Genomic DNA, 25,556 nt, shown 5'->3' on the forward strand with positions numbered 1-25,556 from the left:
ATATTTTGTTTTCATAATCAAACGTCGCCTCAGTTTTTGTGAACAACTCTTGCATGAGAGAAATGACATTATTTAAACATTGGGACTGATTTGACTACTAAAATATCTCACTACTTATTATGGTACACATCATGTATAATCCACCTCTGGCAATTGTTTTTTAGAGTCACTTATATCCCAATGTGATCAATTTTTTTTTATTTATTTTTTCTATTCCATAGTCATCTACTTTTAATAGAGATTGTGAAGTGTGAACTGTTTTCTATGGTTGATATTTTTTTTTTGTCAATGTATTTTTTCTTTTTTGCTGATTTGTATAGCTATTTTAATTTTTCTACTAAAGTTGTGGTGGGTTTTATCTACTTTGTTGAAAAATAAAAATATAATATAAAAAAGAACTCACATACTATAGTCAAATGGTCATGCTACTTGCTACAAGTCTAGTTCACACATTGTCAAGAGTTAAATTTGATCTTTGGTTTGATAGCTTGAGTTTGTGTTAAAAAAGAACTTTATTTGTAATTGATTACCTAATAATAATCGACAATTATCTTAGCATAATACCATGAAAATGATTTTTTAAAAAAATATTGAATTATTAAATACATATCCATTTTAAAACATTAAAAAAATTCCAAACTCAAGCCATGCATAATGTAATGCTAGGCCAATACTTTATTTATTTTTTAAAAATTTCTTAAAAGCATGTTCAGAAAGATGAAAATGAAACTACTTTTAAAAAATATATAGTAAAAAAACATTTATTTTATTTAACTATAAGAAAAATCTAAAAATTTTAAAAATACAAATTACTCGAACAAATATGGGAGCTATATTCCATTGAATATGTAGCACATATTGTCACACCCACCCCTTCTACTGAGGTAAATGTGGCACCCATCAGTTAAAATTCTCTTTTAACTGGAAACTGACACCCTGCTTTAAACAAAATCAGATCTATAAATCACAATTTACAACTTCACACCAACTACAGTGCTCAAATACATAAATACCATGAATACAATAACTCAAATTATGCGAGTACAACCGCTACAAGATCACGACACCAATAAATAGAAAGAAAGATATGGGACCCACTGCAATCTTGGACTCAACCCTGACTAGCGCTATACTCAATCGAGCAATCAAGGGTCCCTGCCTCCCTGCAGCTTTACAGAGACATTCAGTTTGGTCAGAGTGGCTTAATAATTTTTAAATACTTAAATACGAGATATATAAAAATATATAAATACCAACTCGCTCAAATAATTTTCCAATTTTTTTCCAAAAATACCGTAATTCTAGAAAAATACATTTTTTTAAAGAACTCTCGAAACATAAATTCAACATAGATCAACATCAATTTGATTTTCTCAGAAAACACAAATTTCGTGAGAGACCCGCCTCATCACAATTCAAAAATAACATAAATCTCAAATTCAAAAATACAAAGAATACCCAACACTCACCCAAAGATAACATGGTTCTAGAAAACTCTCTAAACCTTCGCCGTGGCAGGCTAGGTTCAGAGCCGTCAAGGAACTCATGTCCCTAATCGCTGACCCATCTGGCTCACCTGGCCGACGACCCCTGGCCACCCGATGAATATCCAGGTCGTGGCTCTACGCTCCCACCCGAACCGCCCTCGTAGTAATCAACACCTGTGTCCCACCACGCCACCTCTAAAGGCCGGCCCGTGGGGACCCACTCATCGCAGAGTCGGGCCCCAGCCCGTCACCATCAAAACCATCAAGTAAATACAACAATAATACCATCCAGAGTAAATCATAACACGTGATCCTTTTCAGACAAGTATTCACATCACTGAAATAACCATTATTTTTCCACAAAGCCCAATGCCAAAAAGTATAACAACGCATAACGCCAAGAAAGCCCGGATTCACGATACCATTCCTATACCGAGAATGAAAACCAATTCTACTAACAATGCCGATAAAACATCTTTAATACGCTCACATGATTTTCAGTAAATCACTCCAAATCAAAAGCATATATACCCATCAAAAATAAATACATGAACCGAATAATTAAATCACATATACATGTATTTTTTTACTATTCACAACACGTATAATTATACAAAACGAATGTATCAATACTGGTTATCATGAACATCAATGGCAAAACAAATATACGTATATTTCAACTATATATGGAATCAAACATGATAAAATGAAATACTTAAACATTTATTTCCAAAATACTAGCCATTAAACAATTATTTCAAAAATAATAATAATTAATCAATTATTTAAAAATAATAGCCACTACCAACTCACTCCCGTGTCCCTTGGGTTCCTCGCTAGACCCTGAACTCCTCCCAAGCCTAATCAACACCCTAAGAGGATAACATAATAAAAAAATAAATAAATACGACAACTAAAAACATAATTTATCCCAATAGAAAAATACAAGAAATCAATAATCGACTCTCTAATTGCTCCACTCACCCAATCGGCTCAAACCCCGACATCAGTATAACCAAATTGGTCTCCAATTACAATTAAGCCAACTCAATTTGGGCTAGACCATTATGAACCAACCTGAACCAACCTCAATTCCATTGAACCAAACTCAAATTCACTGAACCAAACTCAATTCTTATTCAAAAATCTATTGAACCAACTTGGTTCAGTCCAAAAATCCTTAACCCAAATCAATTGAACCAAACCCAAAACCATCTCAACTTGATTTGATCAAACCCAACTCAACCAAACCAATTCAACTCAACCCATTTCAATTTGGTTAAACCCAACCAATTCAATCTAACCATCATCATTAACACCTTAATCATCATCATCATCAACTTAATTAATCAAACTAAACCCCTAATCTCGTGCTACATGAATCATGCTACAAGAAACCGAAAAATCTCATCCTCCATTCAAGCTAGATTCATCATAAATACAACGATTTTTTTCAACACAAATCAAGAACAATCATCTATAATCATTAAACATGTTTTTTTCCTACTCAAATCCATAATTATTTTCATCAAATCCATCAAATACACATATATACATGCATACATACACTCATTCATCAAAAAAATACACCAAGAAAAGCTCTTACCAATTAAAACCATATCTCCGGCGAGCTCCCTCCGACGATCTCCAAGTCCCTCTCCTTAAAAACCTCCAATTTCTTCCCATTTCTTCATTTTCTTCTCGGTTATCGTAGTGGATGAAGGGAGAAGAAGATGAACCATCAAAAATCTAGAGTTTTTCTCCAACTTAAGTTTTTCAGCCGAAATTCACATTTAGTCCCTCAAAATATAATTTCTTACAAAACAGTCCCTGAAAAAAACTCACCAATGATCCCTGAATTATGAAATAGTATTCTCAAAAGGTCCTTTCAAATTATTCAATGATCCCTGGATTATAAAAACAACATTTCAAAAAGATCCCTTCATCTTACCTTTCAGTCCTTGGTTTTCAGAAACATTTTTATATCAATCCTTTTTAATTACTCTTTAACCCAAAAATCTGTTATAAACTTTCACATTTAAGTCCTTATTCTTTTCACTTGGGGTTTCTCAACAAGATTAATCAGAAAACCTTACTCGAACTCGTAGTAATATCTCGAATATATTTTTCTATCAGCTATCCACGAGTTCGTGGTATTACAATCCTTCCCCTTAAGAAAAATTTCGTCCTCGAAATTTCTTAGCATTTATCCATCCGATATCACTCGAATTTCACTTATTTGTTCCAAGACCCGCTTTCTCTTGCTACAAACTCGCTCAATAGTAAATAATCACACCGCAATTCACTCATGTATCACCAATAAAGAGCATCCAAACACCTTTCTTTTGGCATCTTTAAGTTAACTCATTTTTGGATAAAAATCAATTCGATAAAAATCTCGACCCATGATTCCGATCACAAGACACTACTCAAACTCTTTGTCTCAAATGTCAAAATCAACTATCGAGACTCAATCCCAATACGCAACTTAGGGTTTTAACCCGATCGAGACTCGAAATACTTCTATCGGGCCCTTTAACTTTATTTCTAATCACTACTAACTCTCCAAGTCTAGACATGGCTTCTAAACTTAAGCTCAGATCACAACCCGTGATCTCTACCAAACCGGGATATCTCAACCCTACACTCGATACCAAAAAGATGTCACACCCACCCCTTCTATCGAGGGTAAATGTGAGCACCCATCGCTTAAAATTCTCTTTTAACTGAAACCCGACACTCGCTTTAAACAAAAATCGGATCTATAAATCACAATTTACAACTTCACACCAACTACTGAGTTCAAATACATAAATACCATGAATACAATAACTCAAATTATGCAGTACAACCGCTACAAGATCACGACACCAATAAATAGAAAGAAAGATATGGGACCCACTCGCAATCTTGGACTCAACCCCCGACTAGCGCTATACTCAATCAGTGCAATCAAGGGTCCTCGCCTCCCTGCAGCTACAAAGACATTCGATTGGCTCGATGAGTGGCTTAATAATTTTTAAATACTTAAATACAGTATATATAAAATATATAAATACCAACTGCTCAAATAATTTTCCAATTTTTCCAAAATACCAGAATTCTAGCAAAATACATTTTTTTAAAGAACTCTCGAAACATAAATTCAACATAGATCAACATCAATTTGATTTTCTCAGAAAACACAAATTTCGTGAGAGACCGCCTCATCACAATTCAAAAAAATAACATAAATCTCAAATTCAAAAATACAAAGAATACCCAACACTCACCCAAAGATAACATGGTTCAGAAAACTCTCTAAACCTTCGCCGTGGCCGTGGCTAGGTTCGAGAGCCGTCGAGAACTCATGTCCCTAACGCTGACCCATCGGCTCACCGGCCGGTGACCCCCTGCCACTCGATGAATATCCGATCGTGGGCTCTACGCTCCCACCGAACGGCCCTCGTAGTAATCAACACCTGAGTCCACCACGCCACCTCTAAAGGTCGGCCCGTGGGGACCCACTCTGCGATGAGTCGGGCCTTAGCCCGTCACCATCAAAACCATCAAGTAAATACAACAATAATACCATCTCGTATAAATCATAACACGTGATCCTTTTCCGGGACAAGTATTCACATCACTGGAAATAACCATTATTTTTCCACAAAGCCCAACGCCAAAAAGTATAACAATGCATAATGCCAAGAAAGCCCGGATCCACGATACCATTCCTATACCGAGAATGAAAACCAATTCTACTAACAATGCCGATAAAACATCTTTAATATGCTCACATGATTTCGCAAATCACTCCAAATCAAAGCATATATACCCATCAAAAATAAATACATGAACCGAATAATTAAATCACATATACATGTATTTTTTTACTATTCACAAATACGTATAATTATACAAAACGAATGTATCAATACTGGTTATCATGAACATCAATGGCAAACAAATATACATGATATTTCAACTATATATGGAATCAAACATGATAAAATGAAATACTTAAACATTTATTTCCAAAAATACTAGCCATTAAACAATTATTTCAAAAATAATAATAATTAATCAATTATTTAAAAATAATAGCCACTACCAACTCACTCGGTGTCCTTGGGTTCCTTGCTAGACCTCGAACTCCTCCCAAGCCTAATCAACACCTAAGTAGGATAACATAATAAAAATAAATAAATACGACAACTAAAAACATAATTTATCCCAATAGAAAAATACAAGAAATCAATAACCCGACTCTCAATTGGCCCACTCACTCCAATCGGTTCAAACCCGCGATATCAGTATAACCAAATTGGTCTCCAATTACAATTAAGCTCAACTCAATTTGGGCTGAACCATTATGAACCAACCTGAACCAACCTCAATTCCATTGAACCAAACTCAAATTCACTGAACCAAACTCAATTCTTATTCAAAAATCTATTGAACCAACTTGGTTCAGTCCAAAAATCCTTAACCCAAATCAATTGAACCAAACCCAAACCATCTCAACTTGATTTGATCAAACCCAACTCAACCAAACCAATTCAACTCAACCCATTTCAATTTGGTTAAACCCAACCAATTCAATCTAACCATCATCATTAACACCTTAATCATCATCATCATCAACTTAATTAATCAAACTAAACCCTAATCTCGGTGCTACAAGAATTGCTACAAATGAAAACCGAAAAATCTCATCCTCCATTCAAGCTTAGATTCATCATAAATACAATCGATTTTTTTCAACACAAATCGAAGAACAATCATCTATAATCATTAAACATGTTTTTTTCCTACTCAAATCCATAATTATTTTTCATCAAATCCATCAAATACACATATATACATGCATACATACACTCATTCATCAAAAATACACCAAGAAAAGCTCTTACCAATTAAAACCATATCTCCGGCGAGCTCCCTCCGACGATCTCCAAGTCCCTCTCCTTAAAACCTCCAATTTCTTCCCATTTCTTCATTTTTCTTCTCGGGTATCTGTAGCGGATGAAGGGAGAAGAAGATGAACCATCAAAAATCTAGAGTTTTCTCCAACTTAAGTTTTTCAGCCGAAATTCACATTTAGTCCCTCAAAATATAATTTCTTACAAAAACAGTCCCTGAAAAAAACTCACCAATGATCCCTGAATTATGAAATAGTATTCTCAAAAGGTCCTTTCAAATTATTCAATGATCCCTGGATTATAAAACAACATTTCAAAAAGATCCCTTCATCTTACCTTTCAGTCCTTGGTTTTCAGAAACATTTTTATATCAATCCTTTTTAATTACTCTTTAACCCAAAAATCTGTTATAAACTTTCACATTTAAGTCCTTATTCTTTTCACTTGGGGTTTCTCAACAAGATTAATCAGAAAACCTTATCAGAACCGTAGTAATACCCTGAATATATTTTCTAACAGTTATCCACAGGTTCAGGGTATTACACATATGCATTAGGAGTAATGCTATATCAAACGAACAGATTGTCCGAATTTGTTTACGCGAATGAGTTGGCATCACACCACCCTTCTTTTATCTCTCCTAGTCATCATTTTAAAAAAAAAAAAACAATACCCTAATTTCTCTCAATTTCTCTCATTCTCCTTCGTCTTCCATGGCGCCTCAAGTTTCACGAAATCTCATCGCCCGCCCCAGCCACCGACGCCAACAAACCCATTGCCCGCAAACAAACTCGATCTATAATTATTTACCATTGCATTAAGCTTTTAATTTGAAGCTAATAACAACTCGATCCAATTGGCAATCATGATTTTTCAAAAATCCCAACAATTTTTTTAGTTACAAAACAAAAATTCGAAATTTACAAAAAAATTCATGAATCTATGATCTTAGGCGGGCAACCGGGTTTGCCGACGTCCGTAGCGGCGACGAAGTTCAGTGGCGTGGAATGTGAGGCAACTTCGTGAAGATGAGGAGGGATGAGAGGAATTAGGGCATGCGCAGAGTTCGTCGGCGTCGGTGGCGAAATCGGCGACTGGCGACGAAGTTCAATGGCACGGGACGTGAGGCAGCAGCGGGAAGACGAAGAGGGATGAGAGGATTGGAGTTTCAATGAAGAGAGAAAGAGAAGAGCAGATGGATCCTATCCCCTATATCGAAGACTCATTCCTCTCTAAGATCTTCAGATGAAGAGTTCGTCGTGGGGGCGACGATGTGGCGGGGGCGACGATGTTCTGTGCTGTGGGATGTGCGGCGGCCTTGTGAAGACGAAGAGGATAAGAGAAATAAGGGCATGGATTCTTTTTTTTTTTCTTTTTAATTGGTGATTAGGAGAGATAGAGAAGGGTAGAGTGGATGCCAGCTCATTCGTGTAAACAAATTCGGACAACCTGTTCGCTTGGTATATCATTACTCATGCATTAGTTGGGGCACATATCCAATGATTTCCATGCATTGTAGCGAGCGCATATTTAATGTTTTTAATATATTGTATTAATATGCATTTAATGAATTTAATTCAATGTATTAAGTTATTAACCATTTTAAAATTACACACACATATATATATATATTGATATATATTTTTCATATTAAAAATAACATTTGAAAATTAGACATATTTATATATATATAATAATAATTAATTAATTAATTAATTAATTTTTTAATTTCAATATAAAGGTTTGGCATGGAGACCCAAACCGCTATCTCTCTTTGTCCGCCCGCCGGAGCCCCAAAAGTAATCGGAAAAAAAGAAGAGAAAAAAATCTCACTTTTCGTCTTTCGCTGGCCGCATCATCCACTTTCCTCGCGATTTCTATCTAGGTTTTAGCCGATCAATCCGTGAGTTTCCCCTCAATTTCCCCTCTTCTTTGACTGATTGGATTAGGTTATGATCTTTGGCCCCAATCCGCTGATCCGATGATGTCGATTTCTTTGGTTTTGGTGATGATCAGATTCGGAGCATGAGCTCACGAGGAGCGCGGCAGCCGGCGAAGAGGGCAGGGCGGGTTACTCGCAGGAAGATGGCGAGGGGGATTGATCTCAACGCTCCTCCGACGTTGGACGAACATCAGCCGGTGGCGGCCCCTTTGCAGCCTTCACAGGGTTCGGTCTCTCAGTGGCCGGAGTTGGGGACTTTGGGAAGGTCCACTTGGCCGATCGATGTCGAATTGATAGAGGATGACGTTGTGTGTTTGTCTGAGAGGATGAATTCCACCCAAGTTTGTTGTTTTGATTCTATGGCTTCGCTTTGGTTTGCTAGATCGGTTAGGGTTCTTGTCTAATTGATTTGTTTTTCTATTTTTTTATTTTGCAGGTTGTTTATGGGAGAAGCCGGTCCAGGAGGAACGAGCCCGTGCAAGTTGTTGAAGATGATGAACCGCAGGTCATTCTGGGAAGTTCAGGTTATAATCTTGTAGATTGGTTTAGATTGGTCTTGAATTTTGTACTTTTTTGTTCTTTTAATTCTTATTTTAAGGCTTTTATCTGTGCATATGCTTTGGAACCTTATCCTGATTGTTTGCACAGTGGGTGCAAAAAAGAAAAAGAAAATTTTGCAGGCTAATATGTTCAGCATCTTTGTCTGAGTAGTTTTGAAAAGTAAGATGTTTTCTACATTTTTTTAGGTTGGTGTGGTTTTGATTTTAATCTGTAGGTAGCAAATAGTCCAATCTTGTAAGTTAAAAATTTTCTGATCTTTAATATATTTATAATGTGTTACCATCCAACTAAACACGCATTAAGGATCTTGGATCTCAGATATTTTATTGTGTTATATTGTTTAAAGACAAATTGGAAGCTCATGTTTGTTGAAGACATTCTACCTGGTTACACATATCATGATTGATGGATTGGATTGACAATTGCCTTAAAGTGAATATAGTTTTATGTACCATGCTGAATCAATTTTGGCTCTGTGTAGATGAGTTATAAAGGATTGTTTCATGGGAACTGAAGGCATCAAGAAGATGAAAGCATGTGAAGTGGTGAGCGAAATGTGAAGATGACATCTGGTTAATTTGGAGCTAGTTATGGTGTCTTTATATAGCTGAGCATCTATTAGTTGACATCGATAGATAGTTGGAAACATGACCAATCACATTGTGATGTTTTTTCACCCTCCTTCATGTGAGTCTGGCTGCATTGCTAATTGAGCATAACTTGCGCAAAAGACATCCCATGCTGCTTGAATTAAGCCCTTACCAAGGTCATTTTGATGTTAACACTACTCCAAGGGAGCGTGAATGGTCATTTCTGTATGCCCAAAAACCTATTAAATTGAACTAAAAGATATCCGATAACCATGCACTAGCAGCAAGTAACCTTTTAAACCAATAAACTCCATGATGACATTACTATTGTTATTTTTACTATTTCAGCCAGTATCTCAGTCTTGCCTTATATTAGCTTTTTCTGTATTTCTGCGGTTAAATTTCCTTAATTGTCATAATGGCATGGCCCATGACTTTAGTATGATTGCCTTGTTCTGCTTCTATAATTGTATTGTTCATCGAGAGGCTTGAAGAATATTATACTTGCCTCCCTTGCATTAAGTGCCTGTAAGTTTTGGGGAAAAAATGTTCTTTCATGATCTGAGACACATAGTTTGCCTTAATAACATTTTAATGGGTTTTAAGCTTGGTCTCTATGTTGTTAGGTTTTTTGGACCTCAATTAGGATTCATAGAAAAGTAATTTGGTCTGGCTTGAGATATGGTTTTTCTCTATTACCCTTGACAAAGTGTTGTGACATAAAAAGTTAGATAAGTGTTCTGCCCCAACATGTGCAAGCACACGTACACACTCACATCAATATTTGTAGTTTGCTATGGTTTTCTAGCAAGTAATTTTTATTTTTTCATCCTTGCTGGCTTATGATTTGCCATGGTGTTCTAGCATGTAAATTTTATGCCCACTACTCCTTTACTATCATGGAATGACTATGATAAGTAAGTCTTCATTGCAATATATTTGGGTTTGTTTATCTCGTTTGTCGATCGAGTGATTGATCATATGAATCTCGCTTTTTGCACCCCTTTAATCAATGTCTTCTGTTTTACATCCTATGTAAGGATGATTGCTGGCGAATCATTTGTTGGTTTTAATTATTATTGTCAATCACATTGTTAAGCCTGTTTAAATACTGGTATACATAATGCTCATTTTTTTTTTTGCTGATGGGTTTATTTTCTAAATGCAGCTACCGCAGCACTTCCTCATAATAATAATAAGCGTCGTAGAGTTCCACCAAACCCAACTGTAATAGAAAGTGATGAAGATGGTGAAAATAGTAAGGTAAGGATGTGAGAGGATGGTTTTGGCAGACACTGCATGGTTTCCAAGCTTCTAAAACTTATACCTGAACTTCATGTATTTTATGTTGAATTTGTACATGTGGTTTCCTTTTATTTTATTATTGTTATTGTTATTTTTGTGCATACAGTTTAGTAGCATTTATGCAGTCTCACTGAGAATTTTGAGGTATTTGCTTGCCTCTTATACTCAAAAATAGCTTAAGCATGTGTATTATTTTTTGAAGTATTAGTCCAATGCATGAGGCTTATATTTGTACCAGGTCCCATAAAATAAATTAGTTATTTTGATTTAGAATTTGGTATTAAGCTAGAATAGTAGAAGCTCAAATTCTTTCTTTTAGAGGGCCTAGCTTGTTCCTCAATGTGTTGAAAATTATTGGTGGAATGGTGGCAGTGATTTTTAATCTGAAGTTTAATTTATAAGTGCTTTGCTAACTTAATGATTTATGCAATGGGACACTTGTTAATCTACAACACTTTTGCTATAGTCTTTTATTTAATATATTCGATTATTAGCTTCCTTTATGGTATTTTATCTTTTTTTTTTTACATTGTTCTTTTTGCAAATAACTGCTTTTGTCCCGAAGCAGTATATTCTATATATTTGAATGTATCTTTTTCCTTTTTTTCCCTTCTTGATTGTTGGCTATTACCTATACTTTTTGGAATCTTTTTTGTTAATAATGTAGGTGCAATATTATATTACTATTTCACATGTTCCTTATTAATACTGTATTCTTTAGATTTAAAGTAGGTGCAATATTATATTACTATTTCACATGTTCCGTATTAATATTGTATTCTTTAGATTTAAAGTAAATATTTTCTTCTGAAGAATTAGTGTCTAGAATGAATAGTATCATATTATTCACTTGAATTGGATTTGTTAGCATCTGAAATAGTGATATTTTGATATTATATGTTGATATTGTTGGCAAACTCGAGTAGTTTGTGTACATACAGATTTGATATTCTTCACCAGATTTGTGTTCATTCATCCCAAGTGTTTAAATATAGTCTTTTGTTGTGCTTCTAATTCTTCACTGGCTTTCTGCTATTCCCATGTGCGCAAATATAGTTTCTGGTTTGTGCATATCTGACACAACAGGCTATTTCAATATGTTCATCTTGTCAGATTTTGCAAATTCTGACCTAAACTTTGTATCTGCAGATAAAGCGCGGAAAACATGCTGCAGAGATTAAATTCAGTTGCCCTGTGTGCCTGAATACATTGACTGAGCCATCCTCGACCATCTGTGGTCACATTTTCTGCCATGGCTGCATCAGGCGTTCTGTCCAAACTCTCAAGAGCTGCCCCACCTGCCGAAGAAAACTCTCAATGAATAACTTTCATCGAGTTTACCTTCCAGCTGCCGACTGAAGTGATCCTGACTTCCGCTTGTTGGTTATATCCTGCACACCTCTCTAAATCTCTGCAGCCTTACTTCATTGGAGGATATATTCAACTTGCATTGCTTTTAGTTGCTTTACTAATATATTTCTGGTATTCTGTATTGTATCAATTTGGGATGCATTGGTCTTTCAGAATATAGATATCTCAGAAAGCCTTGTTATTCACTCATTCCATCATTTGGTTGTGAAACTCCATTTGTGAATTTTTGTTTGGTGGTGGGTGATTCAAGGCCTTGTTGTAGACCCATTTTCAATTATGAAGCAAGTGTTTATTTATCAGCTGTTCCTTTCCTTTTAGTTTTGTCTTTTTGCTTTTTTTCTTTTCTATTTTTCCAAATGTCTGTTCCTTGTTGCTGATCTTTTTATTTATTACTCGAATTATTTATATAGATGTCCTTACTATTTGTTTAATCAATGGAAGCCCAATACATATGTTTTTGGATTTGTTTTAGATATATATAGGTTGAAGTTGATCTAAATTTTATAATTTGATTTATTTTATGTCGCTGATGAAGTTGAAAACAAATAAATTACACTTGACACTTCTTGCAAGACACTTCTTGGGATGAGCATTATATTAATGTTTTTATTTTATCAGATTTATCTTAGAAACCATGTAAATTTTTTTAGTTTTAAATAATTTATACAAGTGAACTAAAGTAAGCATTTGCAGAAATTAAAATAAATATCTGAATAAAGCCAGGAATCAATCTCTCATCCATACCATTCCAGCAGCAAAGTTGATATTTCTTTCACTAATTAACATGTATATAAATATCAACAACTTAAAAATAAAATTAATTTTTTAGCTTTCCCAAAATTTTGACAGGAAGACAACATATATTCTGGTCTCCTTATATTAAAATTTCAAAATTAAAAATATATTATTTCTTTTTTTAGCTTTAATAATTAATATGATTTCAAAATCGCAGAACTGTAATAAGTGGAATTATTTCCTCTTGTTTTCTCATAAAAAAATTATTTATATATTAAAAAAAAGGAACATAAACAAAAGCCCACGTTCAGTTGTATTTTCGAATTCTGAGCGGGAGAGAAAGAGGGAATGGCGGAAACCCTAACCCTCGAGAGCTCCGAGATCGAATCAATGGACATGGAGACCATTCGGAGGTTCTGGTTCGAGTTCCTGCCTCGTTAATAGCTATGTTTGTCGGAATTTCTCACCTCTTTTATTCCTTTGCAGTCGATTTAATCAGCTCTCGGGATTGCGAGCTGGCGCTCTGGATTTTTTATCCGATTCCACAAATTTTGACTCCAAGAAATTGCTGGAAGATTGCCTCTTGAATTTTCAGGTCAGGCATTCTTACGCTATTCTTGATTAATCCGGTCTCTGGTGATTTATTTTGATGGATTCGTGCTTTCAGAGAAGAATGGAGCTGATTGACTCGGAGGCTCCAAATATTGCTGCTTTGCGGTCTGAAGATTTAGGTAAACTATTATCAATCTGTTTGTCACCGTCAAACTATATCTTTTGCTGTTGAGTTTTGTTGATGATGGGATTGGCATTTTTAATTCATTGGTTGTAATGCTTTTTTCCATGAATTTTTGTAGTCAGTGTGGATATTCCTTTTAAATTTGGCACAAAATCACTTGATAACTGACTGAGAATTTACCTTTTTTTTCATTTCAATGCCTGCTCTTCCAATTTTTTTGGGAAAAATGATGCCTGTTTAGTACCTGAAGAGTGGACTTGATTTCACAAGAGATTAATGCAGGCCAATTTATGCTCAATTTGTTTGTTGTATATATATGAGACATAACATCGTTGCTTATTCCTTGCTCTGTATATGTATTATTATAGGGGATTATATAGAACAGTTGAAGAAAGAGTTGCACTCCGCACAGGATGAAAACGTGAAGCTCTGTAGTGGCATCAGCACTCTTACAAAAGCCATCTCTGCAGGTAAGATGCTTGTAGGTTTTTTAAGTTTCTGTGGAAAAAAAATTTATGTTGAACACATTTAGCTGCTCCTGACTGTGCAGATACGGCTGAATTTGGTGCCAACCTTGAATCCCTGTCTTTTTTGCTGAATGTTATTGATTCACAGGTTGGTGCTTCCGGACAGATGAACTTGCATAAGTTAAATTGGAAGTTTCATTTCTTGAATGGAAAAAGGAGTGTTTTATTTGCTGTTTATTATATGTGGTTATCTCCATAGGCAACTTGTGAAGTGTGTCATTGCTATAATGAAATCTTGCAGCATTGAATGGTAATTTTATTCTACATGTAGAATTAGGGTGTGGCATTGAGCGGCAAAAACCCTGTCTATCTCTTTTGTTGAGGTTTTTCTTGGTGTTATCTTTCCCTATGTCATTTTTTATTGTATGTTTTCACTGTGAGAGTGTGCAATGCTAGGACACTGGCTTTTGTTCATTTTTTATGCTTTCAAACTAAGTTAAAAAATGGAGGAAATCATATCCATTTAGATTTGGGTTCTAGAACAAATCTTCTTCGAATTCTATTACAGTTGTGACCTCATCATAAGGGAAAGATTCATATTAGATTAAATGTGGCATTCCAGGGCTCTTCTTATATATATATATATATATATATGTATATATTACCTGAACATCTTGTGGCAACTGAAACACTTGGTTTAAACAAAGTATTTTTTGCTGAAAAAGGTCTAGGTAATTGTTAGCTTTATCTCAAGGTTTTCTTTTTCTTACGAGAAACATTAATGTGTATTGGTTAATGTATGTTCTGTTAGCATATAATTGGATGGGACATTATATACTAAATTAGAATTGGTTATCTCATTAAGTGTCTGCAAGTTTGACTTGAATTATGGGAATGTTAGTCAGGTCAGTTATTATGTTGAAAGATGATGTATCCTTCTACACAGTTTAGAAGATACATAGACTAGTTCCATTTCTTTCTGTGGCTAATTGGCTATTATGCCTTTCTTTTTTCTATTAATGCCATATGGATGTGTAGACCAAAATAATGGCATTGGCATGTGTACTGGAGTTCCCTTTTTTACCTCCTGGCTTCATCATTTAGTTATAAACTTGCTCCCATGAAATTGGACTGGATGTCCCAGTTTATAATTTCATTGAGACCTAAGAAGGCTTACTTTGTTTGCCTATGAACTGAATTAGAACATTTCCCACTACTCTGTTTGTAATATTTCAACATTTTCTTTTTATGTACTGAATACAATAGGATGACCATTATTGTGGCCTACTTTTTTAGAGTTACTAACAATCCCACATTGTTTAAGTTAGTAAGTACGGATATAAATCAAATGTGACCAACAATGTCCTCTGAAATATAAGCCTCCTTTAGATGTTGATTTCCTTCTCTTATGCACATTAAGTTGTGCTTCTTGTCTGTAGGGTCAGCAGCTTGATGATAAAGATCCACCAGCTGATATGGGAACCCTTGGCTTTATAGATGAAGGCGCAATAGTTCTACGGGAAGATCATAAATTTAAGGTGACTTGCATTAATTGTATTTAATGTATACATATCTTCATGTATATGCATTGGTATCTTCATATTCACCCCAAATTCCTTTGAAACTATGCAATTTTACCCTTACATACGGTTTTGTCAAACTAAACAAATGGTTTCATATGGATTATTTCTCTTCTTATTCATGTATACCCTTCCAAGCACGATGAAGAATTACACTATTTGCTTTTGCTCAACACATACATAAAGTCCTATAAGCATCCTTGTATTGCGTTCTCTCTTATCTGGTTAAGAAACTGTGGCTAATTAGTAGCACATAAAATGACAAGGGACGTAGATGTGCATTTCTTGGGCATAAGTCCAATGCCAATTTATAGGTGCAAATACATGATTGTGATATTTTAAGGCATATGAAGCGTTATCTTTCCTTCCAATGAAGTTACTTTCGTACACCATGATGCTTGGATGATGAAACAAATATTAGATGGTTGTTCCTTTCATCATTACCTTTGGAGCACAACACCAACTAATAAATGGAGGAGCGGAACTGACATCATTCTTGTTTCTCCTATCATGCCTCTGGAGAAATTTGTCAGAAGAATAACAAAGTTATCCTTGTTTTTGCAACTTTAAAAGAGAAAGTTTATGTTTAATCATTAGAGTTAAGTGTTCATATGCAATTAGCAAATCATGTTTAGACTGCAGTGAGTGCCTATTGCTCTCTATTAAGGAAAGTGGATTTAATGGAAAACCCTGAAGTCTAATTGGATAACTTCCAATTTTTATGCCAAGAAAACTTTAGCTGTTAATAATATCTGAAATACATTCACATTTTGAATGTGTGACTGTGTGAGTAACATGATCAATTATGTGTTAGCAAGAATTCAATGTCTGCTTTACATTCAGCATCACCTATTGTTTCTCATTTCATAAAGGAAACCGTGATAATCCTTATTGTATGGTTTAAAGTTGATAAACAACATGAACCAAATGGGAGGTCAATTGTAAAAGAAAATGAGCATGTGTTTGGTATTCCTGTTAGTCTATTCCTACCATTTGATTATGGATTTCCTGCCTTTATACATCCGGCAAAATCTGTCATTTGTCCTTAACACACAGCTTTTTTCGCTTGAAGATTTGATTGATTATATAAGAAATTTAGTTTAGTTTTTTTTCTCATATTTCTAACTTCCATATTCTATTCAAGTGAATCACCTTCATTATGTATTTTGTGCAAGGTTACATTTTTTAAGTCTGTTTTTGTATCAATATACATGAGTTGCTTTGACTCTCGAATTGACTTGACCTCTTTTAAACTCCATTTATATAAGGTTGTCAATTTAAGTAAAAGTTTGTTTTTAGATTGCTACCTCAGTTTTTGATTGCCATTTTTTTTTTCCCAGATTTTGGAGCTTTCTGGGCAACTTGAGAAAAGTAAATCTAACCTAAGCACTCTGGAATATCTGGATTTTGCCCTTAAAAGGTTGTTATGCATGGCAATATCTGTTTCATCAGAGTGTAGAAATTTTTTTCTTCGATGAAATGCCTCCTGTGGTGGAAAGTTGTGACTTGACTGCTATATTCTTTTCACATATGTGGTGCCTTCAATTTCTTTTGTGCACATATATTGTGTGAGCATCCTTTTTGAATGAGATTCAATTCAAGATGTGTAAGAACTAATCTTGTTTCTCAATGTTGTTCCTATGCATTAACATTTCAGCTTGGCTCTTGGAATGTCCATTAGTCTTCTTCGCAAAACTGGGCATTTCCAATCCAGATTGACCCATAGCTATAATTCCATTCACTCAGACTTGGATATTATTTTTGCATAGACGGACATAGCAGCATTTTTCTCATTGTATGTCTATATTTCAGTGCTGATAATTATTATCTTATGCATTCAGGGTGGAAGCAATTGGACAGATTGAAGAATTATTGTCTGATGTAAGGGTCATTGATTTTGAGGGCAATCACATTAGGTTATTACTTAAAACACCGATCCCGAGTATAGACAGCTTTCCTCTTCAATATAATTCAGCATGCTCCACGGAGCCATCTGTTGTAGATCATGAACTGATGATTGAAGTATCGGAAAAGACTATAGCACCAATGAATCTTGAGGTATCTTCATTTGAAATTCTCTTGAATTGATCAAGAATTATTATCTTGAATTTTCTTTGGGCAATGAATTGCCTGAAAGTTATTGTGAGATTTTCTATGACTATTTCTTTTCCATGCCAATGATATGCTTGTGATTGTGCAGATTTTTCCTGCTGATGTCTATGTTGATGAAATTATGCATAGTGCTAAATCTTCAAGGTAAATAATATAAATTTCAAATATGTAATTCGTTCCTTCATAGGATTTTTAGCTATTTAATGGAAAATGTTTGTAGACTTGATACTATGTTAGGAAAAAATATTGCCTCTCTATTTTGTGCTATCATTCAAGAGCATATGATATTACTAACACGCAAGGGCATCATGAATGTGTTTGGGGCGGGGGGCGGAATACTGAATACCAAAGGCATATGCATTGGTTTTGTTATTATATCTGTCTTATGATTTTTTGTGACTTTCACTATAGCTTGACTATTAATACCGTTCCTGTCTAAAGTCAGTCAAGTATATCTTTTGGTGATTCTTTTATTTGGTGACGTAACTAATTAAAAAAAAATTAATATTCCTTTTGGGATTCCAATTTTAGTAAATCACGTTAATAAGATTTTTTTTATTTATTAAGATGATGGGATTGAATAATATTGTCCATTCATATATCTGCATGGGATGTAGAATGTGCATGTTAATGTTTCATATAATGCTAAATTGTGCAAATTGTCATTCTAGAAAGCAAAAAATTCTTAGTTTATTTGCAGATTAGTATGATTTAGGTTAATATCCAGCAACCCTCAATGCTTAACTTAGTGCTTATTCCCTACTGTGTGCTATGCCTCATGACAATCTATTCTTTATGCATATGTTCGTAACACTACAGGCATATTTCTACTATGATGTTCAGTTCATATTTGGGATGGCTGGTTAGACAAGTTCAAAAACGCATCTTAATATGCACAATAAGGCGTTATTTGGTGAGAGATGCCAACAAATCTAGGTAAGATCATTTTCTATTGGTTTTTTTCCTTCCAATTTGTCTATATAATTTTGGAACAATGGTTCATTACAGTGTACAAAATTTCAAGTGATCCGAAAGGGAATATTTAATTTATTTCAGGTAGCATGTTGTTGAAAATATATCAAATGTCTCTTCAATTTTGAATTTGGCACAAAATTCATCTATTGGGCACCATGCCCAATATGGTGTACCACTGGAATCGTTTGATTCCCATTTAAATAATATTCCTGAACACCAATTGTAACATCACAATAATGGATGGGTGATTTCTTGAGCATTCATTATTTTATATGTTATTACTCACTAAGAAAGGCCCAAGACAGTGTAGACCATGTTCAGAGCTATCACTGGAAATATTTGTCAGTCATTCTTAACAACATCTATTTAGAAGAATTCAATATTTTGTTTATATTACCTTTGACGGGGTGGATTAGCTAGCTGTTATTGTAACACAATGATCATCTTATGAAGCTAATATAATTCCACTAAGAATAAGAACAGTGTCATGCAATCCACTTGGTGAGTAATCATATGTTCACTGTAATGCAATTCCTGGGCCTTCACTTTCATTTCTTAATTATCCTACTATCTGCTTGCGTGAAATTTATAGGGAATTTGGGTTGCGTGTATATGTCATTGGCACTTGTTCATGCTTACATAGTTAAAAAGGCCATCATATCCCTATGGAACAACTTTGACCAGCATATTTAAATCGATTAGTGGATATTGCTATGTGATTGAGGCAAACTGATCATGTAGTATGTGCTAGCAATTTAAAATACAGACCTGTTATATCAAATATGAACTTCATGAGCTAGCAGAATTCCTAAATGGTTTTTTGTCACTAGCATTTCAATTAAATGTATTTTTTCACTGCAGATACTCTTTTGAGTATTCAGACAGAGATGAAACAATCACTGCTCATATGGTAGGGGGTATTGATGCTTTTATTAAGACCTCTCAAGGCTGGCCATTATCAAGTGGTTCATTGACATTGATTTCAATGAAGAGCTCTGATGATCGATCCAGAAGCATTTCACTGAGTTTCTTATGCAAAGTCAAGGTAAGTTTTGTACATTGCCTGACTATTTCTATGGTGGTGTGCTTTCTTGTGGGCCAAATGTGATATCAAGATCATGTTTCAATGCATAAAAGATGAGTGGCTATAAGCATTACTCTGGTATTATTTCTACAACCGATTTTGCACGCAAGTTCCTCTCTTTAAAATAAGGCTTGTGAAACTGAAGAAACATGCTACTGCTTGTTAAACATTGCTGTGCCTTGTCTAGACTGTCTAGTTAAGCCCCTGTTAGAGCAATGCCTGATGCCATGAGGGTACTATAAGCAACCACTGTTTCTTTGAAAAATTGAAACATGCGAGTGCTTCTTTGCTTTTTTCCCCTTGATGAATATGCATATGGTTTTCTTGTTCGCACTGGGTAATATCATATCTGAATGATGTAACATCTGTTATTCATGCAATGGAAGATGAGTTAAAAAAATGCAGCAATTCATCTGGTGCAGCATGTTGTTAATATTTGACAGCTATTTATTTATCGTTCACTGAATTCAAGTTTTAATTTTCAACACATAAGCAGATTAATGCTTTCTGCAGAATGATTCCCCTTTTTCTTCACCTTAGTACTTTTTATTTATGATAAATCTATCCTTGTCTTATTGGCCAGGACCTAGCAAACTCTTTGGACACTCAAATACGCCGCAAACTCACAAGTTTTATTGATGCAATTGAGGAGATACTTGTACGGGAGATGCGATCGGAACTTCACTAGACCTCGCCCAATATTTCTAACCTTAATGTAACATATCTCTATCAGTGAAATCCTACTTTATTCTCTGTCCCATCACTCTCAGTCTGTAAAACATGTTGATGTTCTTGAAACATACACCAAGTACAATCAGAAATCCAAGCAAGTAAAGCCTACATATATTATTTCAGTATACTGTTATTACTTATTAGTCATTTAGCTCTTTGAATTGAAGGAGAAATGACAGAAGCCAATGTTTTGATTATTGCCTGCTATCTTTTCCATCATCATTATTTATTTATTTATTTATTTTTTTCTCATTCCAAAGGCACTTTAAAGTGTTGTTATATGTTTTTTATTTATGAATGAAGATCATTTCTTTTGAGGGAAGTTACCAAAAGCCTAGAGGGTTGTCAGGGGGATCCTGCATCACCGCTCTCTTCTCTTGTTATGCAATAAAAATTTGGACCTTTTTTATATGAAGGTTCTTGGCCTGTTCCTTGTTTTGGTTAAGTCATGACCTGAGAAATGGCAAATGTTTGCAGGCATTTGCACACTCTGGTGCTTCTGTCCCTTTGCACCAAAACAGTAGGTGAACACTGAACAGAGCTCTCTCTCTCTCTCTCTCTCTCTGCCCTTTTATTTTCCTTTTATTTTGAATGCACGGAGGAGGCTTATTTAGAGGAAAGAGGGGTTGTCTACAGTTTGTCTTTTTCAAATATTTATCATTATTTGGTGTTTGTCTGTTGCTAACTGCCACTTGCCAGTCCAAAATAAGGTCCTCTTTCTCTTTCCTTTATTTATATATATATATTCCAATTAACAATGGAGTTGTGTTCTAATCTAGAGGAACAAAATATGTATAATATTTTACTGTTCTTTAGCTACTTTCACTTTTCATCTCTAACTTGTTTGTGTATAATAATTTGTAATTATATCCGCACAAATGCCTTAAAATCCATAAATTTGTGTGGCCACCATTTTATTTATTTATTATTTATTTTTCTCTTTTCAAATTTGGGTTTTTGCAATAAACATGAAAAATAAAAAAGAAATACCAAGCCAACTTTAACGTCACGTGAGAATCGCGTGTTTGGTACTGTTCCATTCTTCATTTTGGGCTTGCGCACACTCTTCTCACAACCTTCGCTCTCTCTCTCTCTCTCTCTCTCTCAGAAGGATTTCTTCACTTCACTTCCGGTTTGCTTCTCTTTCTCTCATGGATGCATCCCTTTGCTTTCATGGTGTTATTTTCATTGTACTTTTACTTTCTTTAGTTCATGTTTCTGTAAAATATTACTGTTTATCAATGCTTCTACAAAAGCACGTTTTGTGGAAACCAAAGTTTTCTTATGATTCTTTGCTTTCATTTACTTTGTATATACATATATCTAGTTCTTTAACTGATGTTCTTAGAAATGAAGTCTAAAATGTTCTCATTCCTTGCTCTTCATATTTTTAATTACTTTGATTCTGGTTTTACTTGTTCTTTAATTCTCTGAGATATATATTCTTGTTTATCAGTGCTTCTATATTACAAATCCATCGTGTATTCTTAATTTTTAATTTTTTTTAAAAAAAATACTTTTAAAATAGCTTGTTCATAGATATATCCACCCTTTTCAAAGAAACCAAAGTTTTATGACTCTTTGCTTCCATTACTTACATTCAGTAGCTAGAATGATATAGTTAGAAAATTAAGAAGTCCAAAATGTTCCCATTCCTTGCTCTTCATATATTATAGTATGTCCTCTTTTTTATCCTCTTTTATGTTTTTTGGGGTGCATATATGGTTATTTTATTGTTTTGATTTTATATATACTGCAACTTACATGACAAACATTAAGAAGAGGATGTTTTTGAAGTTGTTTGTGGGTCTAAAGCAATGAAGGTGAGGGACTCTTGTTTTTGTTTCCCCACCTTTTTTGAAACAAGAAATCTATAGTCTAGACTGTCTAGTTTCATTTGGATAATCTCTAATTTTTTTTATTTTTTTATAAATATAGACAAACCACAAACCCTCAACCATTGTATTGGAAAGGATTGAAACCCTTGACCTTGGATTGGACATTTGGACTGAAGAGGTGAATGAAATATCACTTTGTGGCCTTACTGTATTTATGGTTTTTTCTATTTTTATACTCCACCGAAAGATCAAGTGAATGCATTTTGGATAAACTGTGAATGCAGTTAAACTATGTTCTTATTGTTTTAGCGGATTATATCCTTTGGATAATTAATCTTCTCCACGCTCATTCTATATATATATATATATATATATATATGTTAGTTCAAAAGGAACTTAATGTTAGAATGTTGTGGCCTTAATTTCATGCTCATCTTGAATGGAAATAAATTAAGTCAAGTAACAATAAACTGAAGTAAACAATAAATCAATAATGACTTTTTTGTGCTTTTGTTAATTTGCTTTAATGAATATATATACTGAACCAAAGAAAAACAATGATGACAACATTTTTCTTAGTTGCTTTTTAGTTACTATTTTTGTCCTATGTACATTCATGTTTTTATAGCTTAACAATTTTTTTTTTTAAATTATAATTTGTTTCTTTGTTGATATGCTGTGTTTCATTGCACTTTGAATGTTGATATATACTACAATGCATTGCACTTGGGATGCTATATTTCAGATGCTTAACTTGATTTTTCTAATGTACCTAACTTTATGTTTTATAGTTCTATATATACTTCATTAATGCAGTGTAATTGTATAACAATCATAGCAAGCAACTACGTGCAATTCACTTTGGTACTATATATACTTCAGATGCAATACTTCATTGCGTTCTGAATAGTACAAATCTTCTTGGATGCTATACTTTGATAGATGAAATTAATTAATACTTAAATTTGATTGTGTACGTGTGTATATATATATATATATATATATATATGATCTACACGTACTTCCTTGCATTGTGATGATGCACACATCATTGAATGCATCCATGCTATGCATTTCAATGCTATCTATATTCAAATGCGTTCAACCTTTTTTATCAAATTATGCACCTTCATATCTTCATAGTTTTATAAGTATATCTTCTTGAAACCGTTTACATGTGTTTGTATATACACAGACAAACATGCTATACTTGGATTTGATTGTGCTTGTATACATATCAACACATACTTCATTTCATTGTGATTAATTATGTACTCACTATTAATTGTATGCATTGCATTTATCTCTTTATAGTCTCACATATCTTCTTGAAATTATATGTATAAAATACATGTACAATATTTCTTAATGCATATATGCATGCATTAGGGAAACAAATTAATGAACTTAAATGTGAGTTTCAAAGAAAAAGTTTTGAATAGATGTTCCATTAATTGCAGATATCCTCCATGAATGTTCATCATCAACATCATCATCAGCAGCAGCAGCAGCAGCAGTCTGCAGAGTACACTGGAGCAACAATTTTGAGCTTCAATGGAAACACTCTCATAGACAACAGACCAATAATGAACCCTTTGGAGCTCTTCTATGGAGACAGCTACTTGAAGCTCACTGGACGTTCATCTCTGCAAAATACATCTCCAAACCAAGTACTCTTCAACTTCCATCTCCGCGAATACTGCGAATGGCTCGACCGCTCTGATATCGTCTCTCCGGTCTGTATCACCAACACCTCAGTCCTCCACTGGTCCTCCTCCGACAATCTCAACAACTTCACTGACACCGAAGCCTCTCGCCGCAGTATTCACCGCATGCTTATCAACATCCCTTTCCAAACAGAGAGCAAGGAACTATGGAAGCTTGCCATTGCATTGTTTTCAAGACTGATAGTGAATAAGATGATCAGTAAAGAAAGTTGCAGACATGTACAAGTTGAAATAGATGTGAAGGTGGTGGCTTTGACAAGGAGATTGGTTGCCCCAAACGTTCACCGGAGGACGGTGGAGAGGTTGGTTCACCGGAGAGAAGCTGGGAGGTTCATGGGGACTCCAATTGTGACTTCTCTTACTGCATTGATATGGAGTGACATCTTTGATGCTGTTTCTGGTCAGTCTTCTTGCACCTTTAGACTTATCACTCAATTCTAATTAACTCTTAATTTGAGCAAAATACATGCATGCATGATCAGCTCTTAATTAATTAACACTTGAAGGTCTATCATTTATATACATGTTTATATTATATATATATATATGCTACTTAATTATGATGAGTTTTTAACACTTGTTTTGTTGTCTGTTTGTGTACTGAGAGAGTTTGTTGAACTGAAAGAACTTATATAATCTTTTTATTAGTGATGGTTTGCTGTGTGTTTTGATGGATGTGGTCTATTTAATTTTTTTTTTTTGAATAAAGTGAATAAATTACAAATTTATTAGAAAAAAAAAGAGGAACAGAGAGAACCAAGTACAGAAGGAAAATAAACTGAACTGGCAAACAACAATAAGAGAAGCTGGTATCCTCACCATGGATGAGAATAACTATTTAATCTTATGGATTCTGTTTCTTAAAAATGAATTTACAAGTGTTTATAATTAATTAATTTGATTAGTTTTGATTTGGTTTTTTACTGGTCTTGGTTAATTTTTCTCTTGTAAATTTATTTAAGAAATTTACTTCTTTGTTTTTATTGTAAATCAATGGAAGAGATTGAGAAACAAATAAATTTATGAATCTAACCTATTAATTGTCCACAAAATAAGAATTTTAGTTTGGCAGCATTGTGACCCTCTTTAGTCTTTCCATTTCCATGTCCACAAAATAAACTATCTATCTATATATATATATATATATATATATATATATATATATATATGAGAACCCATCATCTAGGGACGTCCCTAGATTTCAAATCTAGGTGTCACGCCCCGAACCTAACCGGGCACGTGGCAACCGCCACGACGACAAGAAGTGGGTCCCACAACGGCCCCACTTTCAGGTCGCCGTAAGGCTCAATATAAACCTGTTATCACAATTATATAACTAGAAGACAACATAATAAAATATCACAAATAGGGTTCCCTAGTACTAGGAACCCCTAAACACAAGTAGCAAAT

The 25,556-nt window shown here is 34.3% G+C and overlaps 3 protein-coding genes across 4 annotated transcripts; all 3 read left to right on the plus strand.

Moving 5' to 3' along the window:
- Positions 1 to 8,156: 8,156 nt before the first annotated feature.
- LOC120261879 (E3 ubiquitin-protein ligase RNF4-like) lies at positions 8,157 to 12,459 on the plus strand. Its single transcript, XM_039269887.1, has 5 exons — positions 8,157 to 8,294; positions 8,408 to 8,674; positions 8,770 to 8,857; positions 10,653 to 10,747; positions 11,939 to 12,459. The coding sequence occupies exons 2-5, from the start codon at positions 8,417 to 8,419 to the stop codon at positions 12,146 to 12,148; spliced, it is 651 nt and encodes a 216-aa protein (XP_039125821.1). The 5' UTR covers positions 8,157 to 8,294; positions 8,408 to 8,416; the 3' UTR covers positions 12,149 to 12,459.
- A 737-nt stretch (positions 12,460 to 13,196) lies between these two features.
- LOC120261746 lies at positions 13,197 to 20,778 on the plus strand. Of its 2 annotated transcripts, none has more exons than XM_039269728.1 (12): positions 13,197 to 13,308; positions 13,382 to 13,490; positions 13,563 to 13,626; positions 14,000 to 14,101; positions 14,182 to 14,246; positions 15,538 to 15,636; positions 17,019 to 17,098; positions 17,520 to 17,736; positions 17,879 to 17,934; positions 18,610 to 18,726; positions 19,627 to 19,810; positions 20,433 to 20,778. In XM_039269728.1, exons 1-12 carry the CDS (start codon positions 13,244 to 13,246, stop codon positions 20,535 to 20,537), a joined length of 1,263 nt encoding a protein of 420 aa, XP_039125662.1. In that variant the 5' UTR covers positions 13,197 to 13,243; the 3' UTR covers positions 20,538 to 20,778. The 2 variants fall into 2 exon arrangements, with proteins under 2 accessions (XP_039125662.1, XP_039125663.1); XM_039269729.1 differs by having other exon boundaries at positions 18,634 to 18,726.
- Positions 20,779 to 21,672: 894 nt separating this feature from the next.
- Positions 21,673 to 24,643, plus strand: LOC120262444. The gene is made up of 2 exons (XM_039270549.1): positions 21,673 to 21,713; positions 23,880 to 24,643. Exon 2 carries the CDS (start codon positions 23,889 to 23,891, stop codon positions 24,585 to 24,587), a length of 699 nt encoding a protein of 232 aa, XP_039126483.1. The 5' UTR covers positions 21,673 to 21,713; positions 23,880 to 23,888; the 3' UTR covers positions 24,588 to 24,643.
- Positions 24,644 to 25,556: the final 913 nt, after the last annotated feature.

This window comes from Dioscorea cayenensis, chromosome 5, assembly GCF_009730915.1.
Source record: "Dioscorea cayenensis subsp. rotundata cultivar TDr96_F1 chromosome 5, TDr96_F1_v2_PseudoChromosome.rev07_lg8_w22 25.fasta, whole genome shotgun sequence".
Lineage (NCBI taxonomy): Eukaryota > Viridiplantae > Streptophyta > Magnoliopsida > Dioscoreales > Dioscoreaceae > Dioscorea > Dioscorea cayenensis.